General features: G+C 44.5%; 1 protein-coding gene across 1 annotated transcript in view; it reads left to right on the top strand.

The window, feature by feature from the left end:
* Positions 1–3,395: 3,395 nt before the first annotated feature.
* LOC135057129 (oocyte zinc finger protein XlCOF7.1-like) overlaps positions 3,396–24,712 on the top strand; it is a 105,302-nt gene continuing 83,985 nt past the window's right edge. The window contains exons 1-2 of the mRNA XM_063963025.1: positions 3,396–3,891; positions 4,640–5,794. Of these exons, the coding sequence (XP_063819095.1) occupies positions 3,396–3,891; positions 4,640–5,794 (1,651 nt within the window). The remainder of the gene's footprint in view (positions 3,892–4,639; positions 5,795–24,712) is intronic.

Below are 24,712 nucleotides of genomic sequence, written 5' to 3'. Positions count from 1 at the left end.
AGAGATGGATCCTGAGAAACTACAAGCAATCCAGAATTGGCCGGTACCCTTAACCCTCAAAGGGGTCCAGAGGTTTTTAGGGTTCGCCAATTATTACCGAAAGTTTATACGAGACTTTTCCACCATTGTGGCGCCTATTACTGCTTTCACCAAGAAGGGTGCTAACCCGTCCAAGTGGTCTGAAGAAGCCATGCAAGCTTTTCATCTTTTAAAACAGAGGATCATCTCTGCACCTGTCCTGAAACAGCCTGACATCGACTCTCCTTTCATCTTATAGGTGGATGCCTCCTCCGTTGGAGTAGGAGCGGTGTTATCTCAGAGGGCTAAAGATGGTCATTTACATCCTTGCAGTTTCTTCTCACGGAAGTTCTCCCCAGCGGAGCGCAACTATGCCATTGGCGACCAGGAGTTGCTAGCCATCAAGCTCGCTCTAGAGGAGTGGAGATATCTGTTGGAGGGAGCTTCTCATTCAATCACCATCCTTACAGACCACAAGAACCTTCTATATCTAAAAGGCGCACAATGTCTCAACCCTCGTCAGGCCAGATGGGCACTTTTCTTTTCCAGGTTCGACTTTAAACTCCAGTTCTGTCCGGGCTCTCAGAATCGCAAGGCCGATGCCCTTTCCCGCTCATGGGAGCAAGAAAATGAGTCAGAGTCTTCAGACAAGCATCCTATTATAAATCCGTTGGCATTCTCCACGGTAGGGATGGACTCTACGCCCCCATCAGGGAAAAGTTTTGTGAAGCCGACACTAAGGAAGAAGCTCATGCATTGGGCCCATGCTTCCCGTTTTGCCGGACATACAGGTATCCAAAAAACCCTGGAGTTTATCTCTAGGTCCTATTGGTGGCCAACTCTGAAAAAGGACGTTTTGGAGTTTATTGCATCTTGCCCAAAGTGTGCTCAACATAAAGTATCCCGCCAGTCGCCTGCGGGGCAACTGGTTCCACTATCTGTTCCCCGTCGACCATGGACCCATTTGTCGATGGATTTTATTACAGATTTGCCCATGTGCAACAAGTTCAATACCATCTGGGTGGTAGTTGACCGGTTCACCAAGATGGCACACTTCATTCCTCTCACCGGTCTTCCGTCAGCTTCCAAGTTGGCTCAAGTATTCATACAAGAGATCTTCCGACTCCACGGTCTTCCAGAAGAAATTATCTCAGATCGAGGAGTTCAATTCACAGCCAAATTCTGGCGAAGTTTATGTCAAGTCCTCCAAGTCAAGTTAAAGTTTTCCACGGCTTACCATCCTCAGACCAATGGTCAAACTGAGAGGGTGAATCAGGACTTGGAGGCCTTCCTCCGCATCTATGTGTCCTCCTCTCAAGATGACTGGGTTCAATTACTTCCCTGGGCCGAGTTCTGTCATAACAACCAGTATCATTCTTCATCTTCTTCAACACCATTCTTCACCAACTTTGGATTCCACCCTAAAGTCCCTGAGTTCCAACCGCTTCCAGCAACTTCTGTTCCCGCAGTGGATATCGCCTTGCATCAGTTTGCCAATATCTGGAAGAGCGTACGATCAGCTCTGCTCAAGGCATCGTTCAGGTACAAGAAGTTTGCGGATAAGAAGCGTCAAGCAGTTCCTGCTCTCAAGGTGGGTGATCGGGTATGGTTATCCACGAAGAATTTGATGTTAAGAGTTCCCAGTATGAAGTTGCACCTCGCTACATCGGTCCTTTTAAAATTGATCAAGTCATCAATCCTGTTGCTTACAGACTCCAGTTACCTCCCTTCTTAAAAATACCCAGGACATTCCATGTTTCCCTGTTGAAACCGCTAATCTTGAATCGGTTTCATTCCTCACTTCCACCAACTCCGAAAGTCCAAACTCAACGAGGCGTTGAGTATGAAGTGGCCAAGATCCTGGACTCACGTCACCGTTACGGTCAACTTCAGTATCTCATTGACTGGAAGGGCTATGGTCCTGAAGAACGCTCTTGGACCAATGCCTCTGACGTCCATGCTCCTGCCTTGGTCCGAAATTTCCACGCAAAGTTTCCTTTAAAGCCTAAGAAGTGTCCTGGGGCCACTCCTAAAGGGGGGGGGTGCTGTCACGATCCGGGTATCTGGACGCCATTACTTACCCTTCAGATGCCTCCTAAGGCGGGCTCAGCGTTCCAGGACCGGATCCCGCTGTTCCTGAGTTTCCACATGCAGAGTGTCAGAGTGGTGTTTTCATCAGCCGCGGCCTCCGCTGTGCCCGCGTGGTTAAATGTGCATCTATCAGCCTGGCGTCTCCTGTCTCCGGTGGCCGGCGCCGCCATTACTGTTTCCCAGACCACATGGATTACAAACCAAACTTCCCTCCAAGTGTCTGCATGGGCGCAGCCATCTTGGATTCTGTCATCTGATCATTTCCACCAATCTGCTGTCTGTATTGTTGATTTGCATAATTGCCTAGCCAACCCCTTCCTTGCTGCAGGTATAAGTAAGCTGTGCCTGAGCAAGGAAGACGTCAGTGCTTTGGTTGTCAAACCTAGTTCCTGTTTGTCTCTCTCCTGTGATTGTCTTCCAGGTTCCAGCTCCTGTCTCAAGACTTCCACCATAGAGACCCGCACCAGCATTCCACCTGCGGTGTAGCCTGACTCTCCAATCCATTGTGGATTCATCTGTTTCCAGCTACAACATTACCTGCTTCCAGCTCAGCTTCCAGCAGAGTACAGCTTCCCTTAAAGGGCCGGTGTCCTTTCTACACTTTACCACTCTCCACCGGTATTATTATTTCTCCGCTCTCAAGTTCTACATTTCAGTTCATATTTCATCGCTCCCAAGTTCATTTATTATTTAACTGGTTCCAGCCAGTATCCACTCCGTGCTAACAACAGTCTGGTTCCAGCCAGTATCCACAGCAGCTGTTTTACCTTCAGCAACCCAGCTTTTCCTGGAACACCAGCTGGCACAATCCTGGGTTATCTCCATTGCTACAGTCGGGCCTGGTAAGGACTTTCCATCTAGAAGATCATAAGAACTATCTCACACTACCAGTGCCCTGTGGCTCCTGCCATCCTGTAGTACTCAGGAACTGTATTTATTCTTTGCTGACTTTTACGTTTTCTTTTACTGCTGCTGTGTTGCGGAGTTGTCATAATAAACATCATTGACTTTTATTCAAGTTGTCGTGGTCACGCCTTCGGGCAGTTATTATTCATGTTACTTACATGTCCAGGGGTCTGATACAACCTCCCAGGTTCCGGTACATCTCAGCCCCTACAACTGAGGCTGCCTCCCGTCAGCTCAGGCCCTCAGTTGTGACAGCCACCAGAGAACTAAAAGGGTGGTATGACATCACCACCCTAGAGAAATATCTAGAGGTGGGAAGGATCCCCAGAGGGCTTAGGATTATAAAACTGCCCACTTTTGGTAGCAATGTGGAATCGTTCATGTCAGAGTGGAATGCCACTTTGGATGAATGCTCAGTTAAACTAATGAGTTTGATAATTGCTGAAAGGAAAAAGGAATTATTGAGAACAGATGAGGAGATTTCTAAACTGGAATCAGCTATGGAGAGGTTTGAATCCAGTGAGGAGTTCAAGCGTGATGCTAACGATCTACAACATAGATTGGACACATTAGAATATGAGATTGTTAATAGCAAACATAAAAAATTCCTTAGAGATAAGAACGATTATGTTAACGGTAGGATACGGAATTGGTCCAACTTTGAGAAAAAACCTGATAATGTCTATCGAGACAATGACCCTAGAAATGATAGGGCCAATCACAAGTCTGAAAGATTTACATCTAAGAACAGACAGGAAAGAAGACCTTCCTATGGATCACCTTATGATAGGAGATGGGATAACCATCATGCCAGAGTCCAGAGGAAACAATATACTTCTCAGGTCACTTTTAGGAAAGATAGATATCCTTCGTATGGTGAGGAACGGGGAGAACAAGGTCTATATACGTCTAATAGGTATGCCACATTGAGATCACCTTCCCCCCTTCCTAGACAGACCCATTTTTTAGGGGAACGCAGAGAGAGACATCTAACCTTCAGGCCGCATATAGAAGCTCCTCATGGAAGGATGAATTCCCCTCAAGGTATAAAAAGAGGGTATCAAGAGGGAGACGAGGAAGGAGAGGGGGAAGACCAAACCCCCCAAAAAAGGAAAGCCCTCTTGAGTCACGAAAAAACACGTCAGGGATCATCAACCTTTCAAAGAAGGAACTTTCTTCAGCCGAGACCTCGGTTTTAGATAAAGGACTGAAATTTTCTCCAACTGAGAATGTCAACAAGTTTCATTTATTCATAGATTTGAATAAATATATAAGAAAGTTGACCATTCAACGTCATTTTCTGAAAAACCCAGTACCCAAATTATCATACGAACCACAAGCCAAACCTTTAGTCTCCCTCCCTTCGAAATTCTACCCAGTAGAGTCTAAGGGCAACCACCTGGAAATCTTTTACGAATCAGTTAGAGACGATTTCAGATATGAAGGTTCACAGTAAGAAATATACCCATAATCTTAGCACTCAGGAATTAAAAGCCATCGAAGGTTTGAAAAAAGATCAAAATCTCATTATAAAGGCAGCAGATAAGGGAGGATCGGTTGTTTTATTATAGAATCCTTAATGATGCCAATACATATGAGAAACTGAATCATAACCCTTTGGTAGAATTTCAGGAATCTATGCAGACACTGTTACATAAGGCGAATAACTCAGGCTCCATCTGTAGAGAAGAATTAGATTATTTAAATACCAAACAGCCCATCATACCTGTGTTTTACCAACTACCCAAAGTCCATAAGGATAGGAATCACCCTCCGGGGCGTCCCATCATCGGGGGAGTAGACTCTTTGACGGCTAATGTCTCGCATTTTGTGGACATCAAATTACAACCGTATGTTAAAGAGTCCAGATCATACCTTAAAGACTCCGCAAGTGTCATAAGACTATTGGAAGATCATGTGTGGTCTGAGGGGGACTGTTGGATCACTGTTGATGCGCAAGCACTGTATTCTTCTATCCCCCATGACAAAGGTATGAAAGCTGTTAATGATGTACTCAAGAGAGATCCCAATAAATCACCGGAAGAGATTGCTTTTATTCTTGAGTCCATCAAATTTATTTTGGAACACAACTTTTTTGAATTTGATGGTTCATATTTCCTGCAGAAACAGGGAACAGCCATGGGTACTAAATTCGCACCCTCATATGCTAACATATTTATGAGTGAGTGGGAAGCACAATATGTTTACGGCACTTGTTATGAAAATTCCTCCATTAGGTTCTACAGGAGGTACATTGATGACCTCCTGTTCATCTGGCATGGTGATGACCTGAGTATTGACAAATTTATCTTGCATTTGAATACAAATGATGTGAACCTTAAATTCACACATAAATCTAACAGGTCTGTGATTGATTATCTAGATCTGGAATTAGAAGGGTCCAGTTGTGGCAAGATATCCACCAAAACCTTCTTCAAAGAAGTAGACGCCAATAGCTATATACCCACATCCAGTTGCCATCATCCAGCTTGGAAGGAAGGCGTACCCTATTCTCAGTTTTTGAGAATTAGGAGAAATTGTACCAGGATTTCAGATTACTGGTCACAATCTGAGGTTCTTAAGAAAAGATTCATTGAACGTGGTTACGACCCCGGGTTTATTGAAGAATCTAGGGCTAAAGCATCTCGACGTGAAAGAAAAACTTTACTACAAGATAGAGTAGCAAAAATTGATGGTTTCTCCAGTTCTAACAGACCCTTCATCACGCAATATAGCCGTGATGCAGGATCCATAAGAAAGATCATGGAAAGACACTGGGGTATTCTCTTAAAGGATCCAGTATTAGGACCCAGTCTTCCTAATAAACCCTGTATGATTTATAGAAGGGCCAGTAATCTGAAGAATTTACTAGCACCCAGCCAACTTAAGCCCGTTAAAGAGCCGATCAACTCCACCAGATCTACATTGGGGAACAGGGGGGGCTGTTTCCCTTGCTTACATTGTATATGTTGTAAATACATGTCAAAATCTCAATTCCAAGTCAAACTGGATAATGGTTTTCTTTATAAGCTCAAGGATAGAGTCACGTGTACAACGGAATATGTGATTTACAAGATCGATTGCGGTTGTGGTCTATCATATATAGGGAAAACCAAAAGATAGGCTAAAATTAGAATTCAGGAGCATTTGAGAAGTATTAAGAACAAAGTAGTCTCACATAACCTTCCAAGACACTTTAAAGAAGTGCATAACTCAGATGTGAAAAATTTCAGCTTTACCATTTTGGAATTAATTAGGCCTCATAATAGAGGAGGCAATATAGACCTAACATTGTCTCGTCGTGAAACCTTTTGGATTTATACTCTGAACACAATGTCACCTCGAGGGTTGAATGAGGGACTCGACATTGTATCGTTTCTTTAGATATAGTATAGTTGTCCCCTTATAAACTCTGTTTCGGGTATATGTGTTATTGATTTAAGTTTTGGTTCTTAGTAAATTGCATCACTAATTGGTCAGGCTTTTTGTTTTTGATAAAGAAGTTATACTGGGCTTTCATAAGACTTGTGGAATTGAAATAATGTAAAGGAACAGTACCTTTATGGACTCTTATATGGACAGTCCACAGGGGAATAGACTTGACTCTATTTGTTGAGCACTTTTCTCTATAAATTGTAACTTGCAGATAGTTATTGGATATATGCAAAGGCTATTTAATTACTATCTGGATATATATTATCAAATCCATTATGGTTGCAAAGAGGTATTAGGGATTAACAGACACTTTTATATTCACAATATTATGGTGATATACTCAGGATGGTATGTTAGCCCTTTTTTAAATATTAAGTAGCATATTTTCATATGGAATTAACTACTCTCAAGGAAAACCCTCGTTATAAATTAAGATAGTCGTTTAAATAGAAGTATAATGAGCCACATCTTTTTACTTTTTAATTAAGGGATGATATTAAGCTAGGATCCATTTAAATATTTATATTAATAATTTACCTTAATAGACACTATTACATTCACTTTAATAGACACCAAGTGTGTTTTCTCAATTTAGTTATGTCATAATTAGTATATAGAGATGACAATATGTTCACTTTCTAATTGCGTTCCACCATCGGGTTGGTGGAGCGCAAACGTCACTTCCGGAAGTTCAAAAGGAGCGCCTGGTATCGGTTCATATTGTATTAATCACTTATGTGCCAGCGGCATCTGCTGTCCCTCTGTGCCCTATGTGTGGCCGCTGTGTATGTCAGCAGCAGCCACGGATTGGGCTGTGTCCCGCTGCTCACGTTTGCGGTCCACCGCCGACCAGTAGCGCGAGTGCTACTTTCGCCGGAAGTGGGTAATATGCGTTCCACCGGTTAATTTGGTGGAACGCATAAACGCGGTGTTCGTCTTTCTATCTTTTATTAGTGACACAGTGCAATAGTTATTCATAGGGTTTTTGAAACCTATTTTTATATTTTTATATATTAAATGTGATTTATTTCACCTAAACACTTTATATCCCCCATAAAGGGTGTCAGTAATGTCACTTCCAGTCAATTTTATATATTTCTTAAATTAGGTTTAACACTCACGTATTCACAGAATTATCACTTCACTAGAAAGTATATAATATTTACTTCTTCCTATGTTCCTGTGTTTTCTCCAATTGAGCTGGCAGATTGTTAATTTACAAAAAAAAAAAAAAAAAGGTGTTTGGCCATCATTCTTCAGTGGGAGTGGTTAGTGGTATATAATGCCCTACCATTCACACAGTCAGTCAGTTGCACTTGGGAGAGCACATAGGAACTACTGCTGTATCTGTAAGTATAGGACTTGGTCCCCTTTTTTCAATTTATATTTATTTTTATTATGAGAATCTAATTAATAGTAGTTTATTTAATTCTAATCAATTAGTAATTGGATAGAAGGGGGAAAAGGAGGAAAAAGGGAGAGAAAAATAATAATAATAATTAAAAAAAAAATAAAAAAAATATCCACCCTAATAGATTATATCAATTAATGATTTTCAGGTGGCCTATTTCTCTCACACATCATTATTTTGAGGCTCACCCAAAGTGGGTATGTATAATGACTTTGCAAATTAGTCTTGCTAAAATTATTGAGTGTTTCCAATTATATTTAGACATAGAGAAAGGTTTTATTTTATTTTTTTATAAAGAATTTCTCTCTCTATGTATAGGATATTTACCCATATACCATTTGGACCAGCGTGTTTTTTGGAAAGAGGTCCTTTGCTAATTTAGTCTGTAAGTAATATATATGCTGAGTGCATAATGGTACTTTTTCTATGAGAAGGGAATGTAACATAGTTATAACATATCGTTTTGTAGAAAGTGTTCAACACTATTGAGCATTACAGTGTTTCAACCCATTGAATTCATATATATTTGCTTCATGGACTGACCATTTGGTATGTACTTTATGGAATCTTTCATCTTCATGTAATTTGTTATTATCATCTTATCCCTATGGAACGGTGTAGTAAAATAACACACTGCATGTATAGTGAAGTTACACAATATGTCACTCTCCTGCATATGTTCTCTGACCAGCTAGTATGGAACATCCTCATCTCCTGCTCGATCTATTGAATATCTTGTATTTTAGTTTAACAATTTTCTAATAAGTATAAATTTATGTATTTTAATTGTTATTGTTTGTAAATTGTAATATGTATATTTTTGTTTATACATTATAATATGTATGTTTTACCAGCTGTGTTGACCATCCCTCTGAAGAAGTCCACGAAGGACGAAACGCGTCAGGGTTGAAGACAGAGAGAAAAGAAACCCTACACTATTGTACATTTGACATATATTGTGATCTGTAATTGTGAAAAAGGGTTACCTCTGTCTAGATTGGGCAATACTTTGCTTTTAATCATTTGGTCAATTTTTAGTTGGTAACCAGTTAAAGTGATTGAGAGCGCCCTCTGATTCAATTTGCTGGAGGTGTTGTTTTGTATGGTCCTCACTAACAGGAGGATCGAATTAAAGGGCTGCCGCACCAGCGCAGTAATTAGGTATAATTGCGTTTTGAGATAGATATATATATATATATATATATATATATATATACACACACACACACACAGTGGACGAAGTGGAAATTTTGAAGTAGGAGTATGAAAAAGTGAAGGCTGCAAATATGCGCGCGCCTCCGGAAAAGGGTGTGTGTCCTTCAGTGTAGTAGGACCCCTTATACCATCTAGTGCTGATGAGCCGAAATTTACAATACAACACACGGTATGAGCAAAATTTCACATTACAGCACACGGCATGAGTCGAAATTCACATTACAGCACACGGTATGAGCCGAAATTCCCATTACAACACACGGTATGAGACGAAATTCACATTACAGCACACGGCATGAGTCGAAATTCACATTACAGCACACGGTATGAGCCGAAATTCATATTTTACCACACGGTATGAGCCGACATTCACATTACAGCACACGGTATGAGCCGAAATTCCCATTACAACACACGGTATGAGCCGAAATTAACATTACAACACACGGTATGAGCCGAAATTAACATTACAACACACGGTATGAGCCGAAATTAACATTACAACACACGGTATGAGCCGAAATTCACATTAAAGCACACGGTATGAGCCGAAATTCACATTACAGCACACGGCATGAGTCGAAATTCACATTACAGCACACGGTATGAGCCGAAATTCATATTTTACCACACGGTATGAGCCGACATTCACATTATAGTACACGGTATGAGCCGAAATTCCCATTACAACACACGGTATGAGCCGAAATTAACATTACAACACACGGTATGAGCCGAAATTAACATTACAACACACAGTATGAGCCGAAATTAACATTACAACACACGGTATGAGCCGAAATTCACATTAAAGCACACGGTATGAGCAAAAATTCACATTACAACACACGGTATGAGCCACAATTCAGGGACAGGGAGAGAGAGTGACAGCAGGGACAGAGAGAGTGACAGCAGGGACATAGGAATGCAGGGGAACATTACCTGATACGTGCAGCGGAGGTGTGGAAGGGACTGTCGGCGGCGGTGGCGGAGGAGCCCATGGTCTGCAGGGGATGCGGCGGTACTAAGCTGTCCTTTGTTGCTGCGGCGTTGATGTCCCTCTGACCACTGGCAGTTGTGATCTGCGGTGGTCAGCTTTCAGTTGCGGTGCAGCATGCAGCAGTGAGCGTTGATCAGCAGTGGGCGGCGGGCGGCTGTGATGTAAATATATCATTTTTTTACATTTATTTTATATATTCCTTCTTGTCCCTGCAGTCAAAGTGATCTGGGGGTGTACTGCAGTCCAAGTGATCTGGGAGTGAACTGCAGTCCAAGATCACTTGGACTGCAGCTCACCCCCAGATCACTTGGACTGCAGCTCACCCCCAAATCAGTTGGACTGCAGCTCACCCACAGATCATCTGGGGGTGAGCTGCAGGCAAAGTGATCTGGGGGTGAGCTAGCCAGTCTCTTTTCACCTAGCCCAATCTCCCCCCCCCCCCCTCTCGCCTGGGTGGTCCTGCTGTTAGGAGAGCAGACCGAGAGTAGAAGCAGCAGCAGCGGCGGTTCGCAGCGGGGGAGGGGCCATCTCTCCCCCGCTGTCTCCTGCTGTGTCCTCTCCCTTACCCCCTGCGCTGGCCGTCCGCAGGAAGGGGGCTTCTCCCGGGGGAAGTCTTGCGGTGCTGCCGGGCTCACTCCTCCGCCTCCCCCAAGGGCAGCAGCAGCGGTAGTGGCAGAGCGGGGGAGCAACACGGGTGACGGAGCGGCGCAGTGGGCATCAGGCTGGCGGAGAGCAGAAGCAGCGGCTGTGGGCAGCGTAGGAGGGGCCATCTGCAGAACAGGCAGTCCGGCCCTGCCCACTGCCCAATGACTGCTGCTGTAGTGACAGGGGCGTGCTTTCATATGGGCTGAAAGCACGCCTCTGTCCCAAAGAGGCACTTCTACTAGTGCCGCTCAGAGGGATTTGTGAATGGGCTTTTACTGCCCGTTGCTTGCCCCCCCCCCCCCCCCCCATTCCAGCCCTTTCTCTATGGCAGCAGGAGGCACCGAGAGCGGTGCCTCCGAAACACAGAAAAGTATATCTTTTAAGCAAATAACAATAATGAAAATAATATAAAGGGGTGAATCATATACTTATGACACAGTAGCTGTGTCATAAGTATCTTCTTTGTATTATCTTAATTAAGAATGACGGGGGAGGCACTGCCTCCCCTGACTGCACGTCCCTGGTAGGGCCCCTTACATCCTAGAGGATGCTGGGGTCCACATTAGTACCATGGGGTACAGATGGGTCCACCAGGAGCCATTGGCACTTTAAGAGTTTTACAGTGTGGGCTGGCTCCTCGCTCTATGCCCCTCCCACCAAACTCAGTTTAGAAAATGTGCCCAGAGGAGCCGGTCACTGCTAGGGGAGCTCTACAGAGCTTTTCTAGTTAGTTATTTTAGAGTTTGTCTTTTACAGGAGAATGTTGGCAACAGCCTGCCTGCAGCGAGGGACTAAGGGGGGGGGGGAGGGGGCAGTGTCCGCCCTGCGATCTCTGAGCCACTGACTCTGCTGACTGTACACTGAGCTCCATAAGCAGGGGCGGAACTGCCGGAGACAACGGAGTCAGCTGCCGCCGGGCTCCAGCCCATTGTCTCCCGTTCTGTGCCCTTCTCAGAATGCAATAATAGAGGAGCCACCGAGCGTGCGCTCCTCCTCCGTGACCTGGTGACTTTTTCCGCTGTGCTGGCTGTGCCCTGGTCGTGGATGGAAGTTGCGTCGGACCACAACCTAGAGCCTACTGAGCAGCCGGCTGGGAGACAGTGTGAGAGGAGAGAGGGAGGCTGACGCGGCTGTCAGTCTGTGCAGAGCCTGAGAGCCAGATTAAGGGGGGGGGGGGCAGGGGGTGAGTACAGTTGCCTTCATGAGACATCAGTGATGGCTTGTGAATGATGCAGCTGTGCAGCTTGCCTCAGATGCTGCGTGCCGCCATTGGCTCCGCCCCCTTACTTCTCTGGGTTAGCTGTATGTAGTGTGACAACAAGTGTCACTGAAAGTCTGTGAAGCAACAGGAAGCCAGGCAGCAACGGCCTCTTCCATGCTTTGCCAGCCAGTCTGTAAAGCTCCGCCCCCTGCCTCCTTTACAAGGGAGTTGGACACGGAGTGGAGCCTCTGGCAGGCAGGCAGTTGTGACAATACAGGGAGCTGCTGGAGGAGCTGCCACTAACCACTGCTACTGTAGTCCTGGATCAACTACAATAAAAGTAAGCAGCTATACAGAAAATGTTTATTAAAAGTAATATTAAAATGTAGCCAAAAAAAAAAAGTACTTTTCTTATAGTATATACATTCCTGTCCCAGCAAGGTACTGTCAGTCTTGAGTGTGGGTGGGTGTCAGTTTGGTAAAAACTGGAACGCCGTACCAGACGACCTGTGCAGCGATCTTAGTTATTTTGGAGATTGTACTGAGCACATGTCTATCCCGGTCCGGGGGGTGTATGTGTCAGCAGTCACCAGGGAGACAGGGAGAGAGCGATTACAGCCTCCCCGTATGATCCGGACTGTTCCAGTTTTTTTTACCACTTTCCTGGATCATACAGAAAGGCTGTAATCTCTCCCTCCCTGGTGGCTGCTGTCAGATACACCCCCAGGAGCGAGACACACCCCTTCCTGTCCGCGGCATGAGTTCCCACCGACGGCACTCCCACTCTTGTGTTTAAAGACTGTGTATCCATTTGTCAATGTTTCAAGATATTTCATCTTTATAGCAAAAAACATTTAAAGCATATTGTATACCCCCCTGCCCCCCAAGGCTTAATCCGGCCATATATCTGCGGCAGGGAGAACAGGAGCAGCAGAATTGGCACTGTATGATGAACCACTAAAGTATAGCATTCTATTACGTGCAAGCTATAATGTGAGGAGGGGGACAATCCAGATTTCTGTGTGTGTGTGTGTGTGTGTAAAATAAATATATATATATATATATATATATAATCTGTCCAGTCAGTAACTTTTCCCCTGTGCCCCCTCGGTGCCAGTCCCCACTCAATACCAATCTAATGTGCCCCCTCAGTGCCAATCCCTTGTGACCACTCAGTCCGTCCTCAGTTCCGGTCCCCCCTCAGTTCTTGCCCCTTTGTCCCATAGAGCCTCTCCCCTGTGCCCTTAAGTACCAGCCCCATATGACCCATAGTATCAGCCCCCTGTATCCCCTCAGAGATCTGTATAAAGGGAGGGGGGGTTGTGTGTGGGGGTATCTGAGTGAGTGGGGAGAGCTATGTGAGGAGTGGATAGCAATATTAGAGGCGAGAGCTGTGTAAGTGGGGATCTGAGTGAGTGTGGAGAGCTATGTGAGGAGTGGATAGCAATATTAGAGGCGAGAGCTGTGTAAGTGGGGATCTGAGTGAGTGGGGAGAGCTATGTGAGGAGTGGATAGCAATATTAGAGGCGAGAGCTGTGTAAGTGGGGATCTGAGTGAGTGGGGAGAGCTATGTGAGGAGTGGATAGCAATATTAGAGGCGAGAGCTGTGTAAGTGGGGATCTGAGTGAGTGGGGAGAGCTATGTGAGGAGTGGATAGCAATATTAGAGGCGAGAGCTGTGTAAGTGGGGATCTGAGTGAGTGGGGAGAGCTATGTGAGGAGTGGATAGCAATATTAGAGGCGAGAGCTGTGTAAGTGGGGATCTGAGTGAGTGGGGAGTGCTATGTGAGGAGTGGATAGCAATATTAGAGGCGAGAGCTGTGTAAGTGGGGATCTGAGTGAGTGGGGAGAGCTATGTGAGGAGTGGATAGCAATATTAGAGGCGAGAGCTGTGTAAGTGGGGATAGCTATATTGTGGGGGAAATCTGAGTGAGTGTGGAGAGCTGTATGTATGTATATGTATGTGTGTATATAATATATACACTGCTCAAAAAAATACAGGGAACACTAAAATAACACATCCTAGACCTGAATGAATGAAATATTCTTATTAAATACTTTGTTCATTACATAGTTGAATGTGCTGACAACAAAATCACACAAACATTATCAATGGAAATCAAATTTATTAACCCATGGAGGTCTGGATTTGGAGTCACACTCAAAATTAAAGTGGAAATTGAGCACATCTGGGACATCATGTCTCGCTCCATCCACCAACAGACTGTCCAGGAGTTGGTGGATGCTTTAGTCCAGGTCTGGGAGGGGATCCCTCAGGAGACCATCCGCCACCTCATCAGGAGCATGCCCAGGCGTTGTAGGGAGGTCATACAGGCACGTGGAGGCCACACACACACTACTGAGCCTCATTTTGACTTGTTTTAAGGACATTACATCAAAGTTGGATCAACCTGTAGTGTGTTTTTCCACTTTAATTTTGAGTGTGACTCCAAATCCAGACCTCCATGGGTTAATAATTTTGATTTCCATCTATAATTTTTGTGTGATTTTGTTGTCAGCACATTCAACTTTGTAAAGAATCTGGAATCCGAATTGTTACGAAGATGGCCTATACGGTGCGCTCTTTCCACAACTAAGTCCAAGCAAGAGCCCTTCACATCCAAAAGGTCCAGCAAAGTAGTGGTTAAAAATTGAGTGAGTACTTCCCCTTTTAGAGACTCAGGCAGCCCCACAATATGGAGATTATTTCTCCTCAACCTGAATTCCAAATTATCTAGCTTATCCAAAATTTGGAGATCTTGCTTATGCAGGTCTTCATATTGTTGTTTAAGGGTGGAAACATCCTGGAAATTCTCTCCCAATGTAACCTCAGCAGAATGCACTCTGTGGGTAAGCTGCGGGATATTAGCATTGGTCTCCTGCAGAGCCTCCTTATATGATTCAGCTTGCTTCTGCATAAGGGGGGGCCATATTGGACTTATTAGCTCAAACTATATCTTCATAGCAGGCCAGAGGGGAGCAGGAGGGATCAGGAGGCATCCCAGCTTCAACAGCCAGGGAAGAGGAAGGATTGGAAGCAGTGGGAGAGGCTGGAGGAGAAGCCACGGCCGCCATCTTGGACCCGTGGCTCATCTGATCCCGGTGGCGGTGCTTCTGCTTAGTGGGCATGGAGAAGATCATAAACCTCATCATGCACTCCAGGAATCTTCCCCCACTAGCGGTGGTTCGGCTGGTGGCACCCGTTACCGGGTGGTAGTGGACGGAGAAGCTGCTGGCTCAGAGGAGCAGCACTACCTTGCTGTTATCCCCGCTAAAGATGGAACCGGAAGTCCTTCCTAATATAAGATTTTAATCTAAAAACATGAGGTTGTAAAAATGAGTCAACAAATGCAGATGAATTTGTGGTTATTGAGCCCACTCCAGAAAGTATAGGACGCCCAGGAGGTGAAGAAAGAGATTTGTGTATTTTAGGTAAGTGATAGTATGTGGGGATAATAGGAGGTGAATTAAACAAAAAATTATATTCATTTTCAGACACCGTCCCCTTTTATAGTGCATCATCGAGTAAACTTTTTAGTTGACTCATATTTTCCACTGTAGGATCTTTGGGAAGTATGGTGTAGAACTTGGAATTATTCATTTGTCTAGTGGCCTCACTGATGTAGTCATTCTTGTCTTGTATGACTACGCTGCCGCCCTTATCCGCTGTCTTTATTATGATCGAATTATCATCCTTTAGGGTTTTAAGTGCTTTTCTTTCATTTGGGTGTAAATTATACTTTTGTTTATTTTTATAGGTAGAGGTACATCATTTTCTAAAATCACTAAGAGTACCCGCATAAAAAGTCTCAATATAACCACTTTTATGTTGGGTCGGATAGAATTCGGATTTATTTTTAAATCTGGATTTAGTAGAATTCACATCATAAACAATATCTTGGGTAGATTCTTGTTCAGTGCAGAGTTCATTTAGTATATCTAATGCTCCTTGATCTTGGCTATCTAGCAGAATGGGTGATGCAACTTCTCCATTTCTCTTCATGTTCTTATTAAAGAAGTATCTTTCTACATAAATCTCGGGTATATCTGCTGAGCTCTATAAATAAGTCATATAGTTCAGGTTCTTTTGAGGGGGCAAATTTCAGTCTCTTTGAAATAAGTGCTTTCTCGCTTTCACTTAGGGTTTTTGAGGATATATTATATACACCTCTTTTCCACATGTTCTTCTTATATTTTTACTGGGATTTTTCCAGCCTTCTCTAGTTCCTCTGAATCTTGAAAGCACCAGAGGGAGCATTTGTAAAGGATAAGCAAGTTTAGGAAATAAAATATTTGTAACCTTTGCTGTCCTGCCTATCAATAACGGGGGCAGATTCATCCAGTGCAGAGTAGACTGGATAATCCTATCAATGACCATGGAGAAGTTGGCAAAATACATTTTATAAATGGAAGGGGTAATAAAAATAACTAATTATTTCAATCTAGATAAATTTACACACAAAGTGGTACTCAGGAGGGGACATTGCAGAAGTAAATCAGGCCATGTAAGCGGGAGGACCTCAGATTTTTGACAATTAGTTTTGTATCTTGCAAAAGAGTGAAAATCGTTACTTTTGTTTAATATAGCAGGGATGGAAACAGCAGGGCTGGATACAAAAAGCAGCATGTCGTCCATGAAGAGAGACAGCTTCAATTCTTGGTTACTTGAACAAATACCATGGAATAGTGTGTTGGAGTGAATAGAGATGGTGAAAGGTTCCAAAACCAAGGTGAATAACAGAGTGGAGAGTGGGCAACCTTTCTGAGTGCCTCTATAAATGGTAAAAGATTTTGAGATAAAATTATTTGTTTTCTGGAAGTGGAAGAAGAGTAAAGAATATTTAGAAGGAGGATCATTTGAAGGGGAAAGCCATAACAGCGTAGGGTTTCAAAAATATGATCCCTCACTACCAGGTCAGATGCCTTCTCAGCGTCAAGTGATAAAAGGACATTCAGTGTCATCCTGTATATCATCAAAATGTAAGACCAATAAAGCCTTCCATATATTGGAAACAGAGTTTCTACCCCAAACAAAGCCTGTCTGGTCGCTATGTACTAGAGACACTCTGCGGTCAGCAGTGCAACAGAAAAGTTTCCCTAGACCCTGTGTGAAACATCATTCATTGTAATAGTACGTCGCGCGTGCGCATTGCGCCGCATACGCATGTGCAGAAGTGCCGTTTTTTTGCCTCATCGCTGCACAGCGAACGAATGCAGCTAGCGATCAACTCGGAATGACCCCCTGGAAATGGGAGTTTCTGGGTGGCAACTGACTGTTTTCAGGGAGTGTTCGAAACAGACTACATCTCATTGGAACACAGTAAATTGGTCTTCAACATGGTGGACCCTAGCACTGCAGACATGCCAGAGAAAGGGACCTTGTTAATAAAGCCTCACCCACCGCACAGTCATTCGCTCCCCCTCAGTTGCAACACACCAGTAGTCCTCTGCCACAATTAAGGCCAGCCGCCGGACAGGGAGCCACCGCAGACTGTCACCGGTTCATAACAGCATATCGTATATTAATATCCAAATAATTCAATTACAATTAGAATGTATCTGCCGCTAGGGTCTGCCGTCTGACTGACTACTGTAACAGGAATTATTCTCTTGAGGCAATATGGCCACACCTTTGGATTCTGAGGAAAAGGCTAAAACTTTCTGTTGGAGCATAGATCATTTTTGATGTTCTGCATCATCAGATTTACATAAGTAATAAGTTTACATCTCTTAGCAGGGGAATTAATGCCTTGAACATTCCAGGAGCAAAATGTAATGTCAGTCATGAGAGGAGGAAATGGCTATCAAGTCATCAGGCGAGAGACCCAAAAGCAAAGCTTTAACATCAATATAGAGCATATAAACAGTCACTAACAATGAGAGATGGTGACCACAGGAGAACAGGCGGTGTGGGACAGAAAATTAGAAGAGAGAGAAAGAGACAAAACAGAAAAAGGTGGAAGATAAAGGAGGAGATTGCAGAGCAAGCCGCAACCGTTGTACAAAAAAAACAAACACTTTTTGTGCAACAACAGGTGATTTTGTTATGTTTTTTAACAAATCTGAATGACTAACAGTAAACACATAGAAGGAAAGATGATGCGATAGCTAAAACGTCAACCAAAAGAAAAGGGGGACAACAGCCCACAGGTTAAGTGATCCCCAGTGGTGTCAAAGCAAGTATCAACCGTAGGTCTGGCTAGATCCAACACAGCAATAGAAACTCAAGAAAAAATATGGCATATGACAATCATTTGATATAAGTGCATGATAAGTGTAATACGGGCATCCCCATAGAGCAGGGCTGGCCAAACCGGTCCTCGAGATCTACCAACAGTTCACATTTTCCAGACCACCTATCTGGTGCACAGGTGTAGTCATTACTAATTAAGATGTGCTGCATTCATTCCTAACTGACAATTCTACAGATCTCCTGGAGGTCTGGAAAACATGAACTGTTGGTAGATCTCGAGGACCGGTTTGGCCAGCCCTGCTATAGAGGGATACAAAACATACTGGATGTCAGATCTATAAGAACAGCAAAAAAATATGCCATTTTGTGTGCGGAGTTCAGGCAGCAGAGTACGACTGTCCTCGGACAGGGAAAGTCCCTTTGGGGACCCAGACAGTGGGGTATAGCTTCAGAGATACGCAATAGATTCAAAAGTGTGGACTGTAGGAAATGTTCCAATTCTGGGTGTCACGCCTGAGGTCCGACTCTGACCAGTGGAGATCTCAGTGTAAGGGCTGACTGGAATGTGAATCTGGGAGCTTTGATACATAACCAGGATATGGTGAACTTGAACGTAGGCCCGAAGGCATGACCAGATTGGAGGAGAATATAAGATAAAACAAGTCTTTTATTCAGCACGCAAGATGGTACAGTTAGCGGCAGATAGTATTAGACTCAATGATCGGTATCACAGATAATGCAGTAACATTGGCACAGGAACAAGGTAATGCTGTAGCAGATGTAACATCGATGGCAAGATGTAATATGAGATGCAGTGTGAACCGCTTGTGAAGTCCCAATATAATGAGCACATAATAGCAGACACAGTTGCAGTGTAAACCACTGATGGAGTCAATATAAAGAAATACACAATGTTACTGACCACTGGAGAAAGAAAGGATACCGATGGTACTGGATACTGATGGCAGGGCACCAATGTAGCTAGAGATCGATGGCAGAACACCGATGGAGCTAGAGATCGATGGCGGAACAGCGATGGAGCTGGAGATCAATGGCGGAACACCGATGGAGATTGATGGCAGAACACCGATGGAGCTGGAGATCGATGGTGGAACACCGATGGAGCTAGAGATCGATGGCGGAACACCGATGGAGCTGGAGATCGATGGCAGAACACAGATGGAGCTGGAGATCGATGGTGGAACACCGATGGTGATGAGTATTGATGGAGGAACACCGATGGAGCTGGAGATCGATGGCAGAACACCGATGGAGCTGGAGATCGATGGCAGAACACAGATGGAGCTGGAGATCGATGGCAGAACACAGATGGAGCTGGAGATCGATGACAGAACACCGATGGTGATGAGTATTGATGGCGGAACACCGATGGAGCCAGGCAGAGCTGCAAGAAGGATGGAACTCAGGTCTCCGGGCAGAATAGAATCTCCTGGAGCAAGGTAACCTGGAAGCAGCTGAGAGCAAACATCCATACAGGGTATGACAATCAGGCACTAGCAATCAGGCAGTCCTTACCCAGCATTCTTATAGGAGCCAGTGTGCAGGGATTGGCTGGGATGATCAGGTGGTGTACGGAAAGAGCCGGCCCTAACCAATATGATGCCCTAGGCAAGATTTTGGCTGGTGCCCCCTAGAACCACCGCTGGTTCAACCTCTGACCTTGCACCTCTTTCCCAGCACCATCACCCCTCACCCATAGCAGTCCTTATTTTGGGGTTGTACCCCTTATATTTTAAATAGGAACAGTTCGCACATTTGGTGCACAGCCCAAAAAGGGGTGTGTTTTTGCTGGCAAGGGGCATGGCCACACAATAGTAACCCCAATTCCAATTACACCACACAGTACTGCAACTTTATTCACATTTGATCATGCGATAGTGTCCATAATTCATATTACATCCCACAGTAGTATCACTTTACGTTATAAACGTTACTCCTCACAGTAGAGCCCCTTATTCACATTACATCACACTGAATTGCTCCTTATTCACATTACACCACATCCTATCGCTCTTTATTCACATTAGACGACATAGTAGTGCCCTTTCTATACGCAACGCCACATAGTAGAGCACCTTATACACATAATGCCACACATTAGTAATGCATTTATACACAGAATTCCACACAGTAATACCCCTTACACATATGAGATACATTATTAATGTCCTTATAAATATAATGCACCTTACACATTATGACAACCTTTATTAATGCCCTTTTACACATAATGTCCCGTACACATACGCCGCACATTATTAACGCCCTTATACACATAATGACATGCACAGTGCCCGCTACACATTTGCTGCACATTATTAGTGCCCCTTTACACATAATGACACACATACAGTAGTACCCTGTTACACCTATGCCGCACATTATTAATGCCCTTATACACATAATGACACACATAGTGCCCCTAACACATATGTTGCATATTATTAATGCATTTTTACATGACACATAATGCTCCTTACACATATTCCGAAAACTACTGCACAACCAACCCACTCACATGCATCCATCATTCACACTGCCACTAACACTGTGACCTCTGCCTCTGCTTGGAAACAGATGTGTCCTCATAAATCTTGCCTCAATGCTAACATCGGGCACCTTTTTTTTAATGAAAATGCATCTTATTTGCATTGCTATGTGGCTAGGATGCACAAGCAGCTTCTGCTGATTAAAATGATATACAGCATATCTATATACTGTGTGAGACTGTGGCTGTATCTGCATATGAAATGCTACACACAGAATATAGGCATGCCGCATATAATTTTAATAAGCAGAAGATGCTGATGCCCCTAGGCATATCAAATGCCCTAGGCAATTGCCTAGTTTGCCTATAGCTATGGCAGGCTTTGTGTACGGAAGCTCAGACAGTCACATAATTGGCTGTGCTGCAGTCAGGTTATCAGGACTTGTCACAGCAGTACTCAAGGTTTAGGCTCTGATGTGGATTGAGGCCTAGTAGGCCCAAACACTAGGAAGCAGACATTATGCTGAGAGAGCTATGCAGGAACAGCATGTAAAGACTTTACTAAAAGTTGGGTGTGATGAACAGAGTGCCTGGTTGCTGAACACTGGATCTTGGCAATTACACACACAGTGGAATTCCTGCTCAGGTGCTACCCAGCAAGTAATCAAGACTGCAGTTTGTATGTGAAGCAGATGCCTGTTTGCAGAATAAGCAGAGGTAAGTCACAGAACATGAGAAATACAGTCAGGATCGTGACACTGGCAGGCCAACAATGTGCAAACTGTCCCACCACAATTGGTCATCGACCTTATTAAGTAATCAGTGTTTTTTCTAGATCGCAAAATGCATCTGTTCTTGTAATTCTGTAATTGTCTGCTCATGGTCACCAAGTCTTAATTTGTTAGGCACCACTCGGATCTCTGTGGATTCCAGTTGGGATTTCAAATCTTTGACTGAATTGGTAAATTGAAGGGCCTGTTGTTGGAGAATAGGAGCCATAGTTTGACACTCTGGCTGGGGTTTGTGTGGGGATAATTGTATCCATTCAGCCACAAGGTGTCAGCATAGACCGAGAGAAAGAGCAACATATATAGAGTGTCCAGCAAAATAATGTAAAAGTAAAGACTATAATTAAATTATCGATAACGTGAAGCAGGAGCCAGGGATAAAGGAGTATATACCCCAGAGTCACTTTCATAAGTGAGAATATCACATCACAATGGTAGAAATAGAAGCCGTCACATCCAGGTCTGTGTCATAATAACGTTAGCAGAGCACGGTGTTACAGACTTGTAGCTTGTGAGAAATAGATCAGAGGAGCAAAAGAAAAAATTGAAGCTGCAGCAACCTTACATTGAGTGCACTGTGAGGCATGTGGAAGTTGCTGGATATAAGCTGTGAGCTGGTACATCACATACAGCAGCAGAGAAGAGAAAATGGCCGCCGTACACAGTGTAGCTGCAGCATCCTTACATTGAGTGCGCTGTGAGGCATGTGGAAGTTACTGGATATAAGCTGTGAGCTGGCACATCGCATACAGCAGCAGAGGGGAGAAAATGGCCGCCGTACACAGTGTAGCTGCAGCAACCTTACATTGAGTGCGCTGTGAGGCATGTGGAAGTTGCTGGATATAAGCTGTGAGCTGGCACATCACATACAGCAGCAGAGAAGAGAAAATGGCCGCCGTACACAGTGTAGCTGCAGCAACCTTACATTGAGTGCACTGTGAGGCATGTGGAAGTTACAGGATAGAAGCTGTGAGCTGGCACATCGCATACAGCAGAGGAGGGGAGAAAATGGCCGCCGTACACAGTGTAACTGCAGCAACCTTACATTGAGTGCACTGTGAGGCATGTGGAAGTTACAGGATAGAAGCTGTGAGCTGGCACATCGCATACAGCAGCAGAGGGGAGAAAATGGCCGCCGTACACAGTGTAGCTGCAGCAACCTTACATTGAGTGCGCTGTGAGGCATGTGGAAGTTGCTGGATATAAGCTGTGAGCTGGCACATCACATACAGCAGCAGAGAAGAGAAAATGGCCGCCGTACACAGTGTAGCTGCAGCAACCTTACATTGAGTGCACTGTGAGGCATGTGGAAGTTACAGGATAGAAGCTGTGAGCTGGCACATCACATACAGCAGCAGAGGGGAGAAAATGGCCGCCGTACACAGTGTAGCTGCAGCAACCTTACATTGAGTGCACTGTGAGGCATGTGGAAGTTACAGGATAGAAGCTGTGAGCTGGCACATCGCATACAGCAGCAGAGGGGAGAAAATGGCCGCCGTACACAGTGTAGCTGCAGCAACCTTACATTGAGTGCACTGTGAGGCATGTGGAAGTTGCTGGATATAAGCTGTGAGCTGACACATCACATACAGCAGCAGAGAAGAGAAAATGGCCGCCGTACACAGTGTAGCTGCAGCAACCTTACATTGAGTGCACTGTGAGGCATGTGGAAGTTGCTGGATATAAGCTGTGAGCTGACACATCACATACAGCAGAAGAGAAGAGAAAATGGCCGCCGTACACAGTGTAGCTGCAGCAACCTTACATTGAGTGCACTGTGAGACATGTGGAAGTTACTGGATAGAAGCTGTGAGCTGGCACATCACATACAGCAGCAGAGAAGAGAAAATGGCCGCCGTACACAGTGTAGCTGCAGCAACCTTACATTGAGTGCACTGTGAGGCATGTGGAAGTTACTGGATATAAGCTGTGAGCTGGCACATCGCATACAGCAGCAGAGGGGAGAAAATGGCCGCCATACACAGTGTAGCTGCAGCAACCTTACATTGAGTGCACTGTGAGGCATGTGGAAGTTACTGGATATAAGCTGTGAGCTGGCACATCACATACAGCAGCAGAGAAGAGAAAATGGCCGCCGTACACAGTGTAGCTGCAGCAACCTTACATTGAGTGCACTGTGAGGCATGTGGAAGTTACTGGATATAAGCTGTGAGCTGGCACATTCACATACAGCAGCAGAGGGGAGAAAATGGCCGCCGTACACAGTGTAGCTGCAGCAACCTTACATTGAGTGCACTGTGAGGCATGTGGAAGTTGCTGGATATAAGCCGTGAGCTGGCACATCACATACAGCAGCAGAGGGGAGAAAATGGCCGCCGTACACAGTGTAGCTGCAGCAACCTTACATTGAGTGCACTGTGAGGCATGTGGAAGTTGCTGGATATAAGCTGTGAGCTGGCACATCACATACAGCAGCAGAGGGGAGAAAATGGCCGCCGTACACAGTGTAGCTGCAGCATGGCCCAACATGATATATGACTAGCAGTCATCCACGGACTTCTGCTCAGCAGTGGCGGGCAGTATCCAGTGCTACCTGCTGTATTACAAGGAGCAGGTACTGGGGCTATGAGAGACCACAACCACGGGTGTTGCAGTGAGGAGAGCCGCTATGTATATAGTGCTACAGTTAGCACCAAGCGCACCTCCGTCAGGCCTGAGCACTAAGCTGGATGTACCCCCGATGTTGTGGCAGCAGGTAGCCGGTAGCTCCGGGAAAGTGATCTCACTCCATTCGTCTTCCAATATGTGCCCCAGCGGTATCATTTATAAAAAAACATTTTATTATGGAAACTTAAGGGTAGAATCCAGCGTTTGCTGGTTTGGAATGGTGGATTTACAGGGAAGTGTTTCTTGGTGGTTGGTAGAGAACAAATAAAACATTAGCTTTCCTTTCACTGTCTTGCAATTGCATTTTAAATATTTTTTTGCATTTTTTATGGAGATTCTTCACCTTTTTAGGAGAACTAAGCAACTAATGGTGTTTTCTTTATTTAAAAATGAGATTTATGGTAGATTTACCATAGTTAAATCTCTTTCTGCGAAGTACACTGGATTCCACAGGGAATACATTGGGGTGTAGAGTTGGATCTTGATCCAGAGGCACCAACAGGCTAAAGCTTTGACTGTTCCAAGGATGTATTGCGGGGCCTCCTCTACAACCCCACCTCCGGGCACTGGAGCTCAGTTTCGTTAACCAGTCTAATGGAGTAGCAGTTAAAAGAGAAGGCAGATGTTAGTCCCATAGAACCACGTTCTCACGACAGGAGAAGGGACCAGCGAC

The sequence above is a fragment of the Pseudophryne corroboree genome, chromosome 3 (genome assembly GCF_028390025.1).
Source record: "Pseudophryne corroboree isolate aPseCor3 chromosome 3, aPseCor3.hap2, whole genome shotgun sequence".
Taxonomy (NCBI): Eukaryota; Metazoa; Chordata; class Amphibia; order Anura; family Myobatrachidae; genus Pseudophryne; species Pseudophryne corroboree.
Note: the sequence above shows the minus strand (reverse complement) of the source record. Positions and strands in the feature narration are given on the sequence as shown.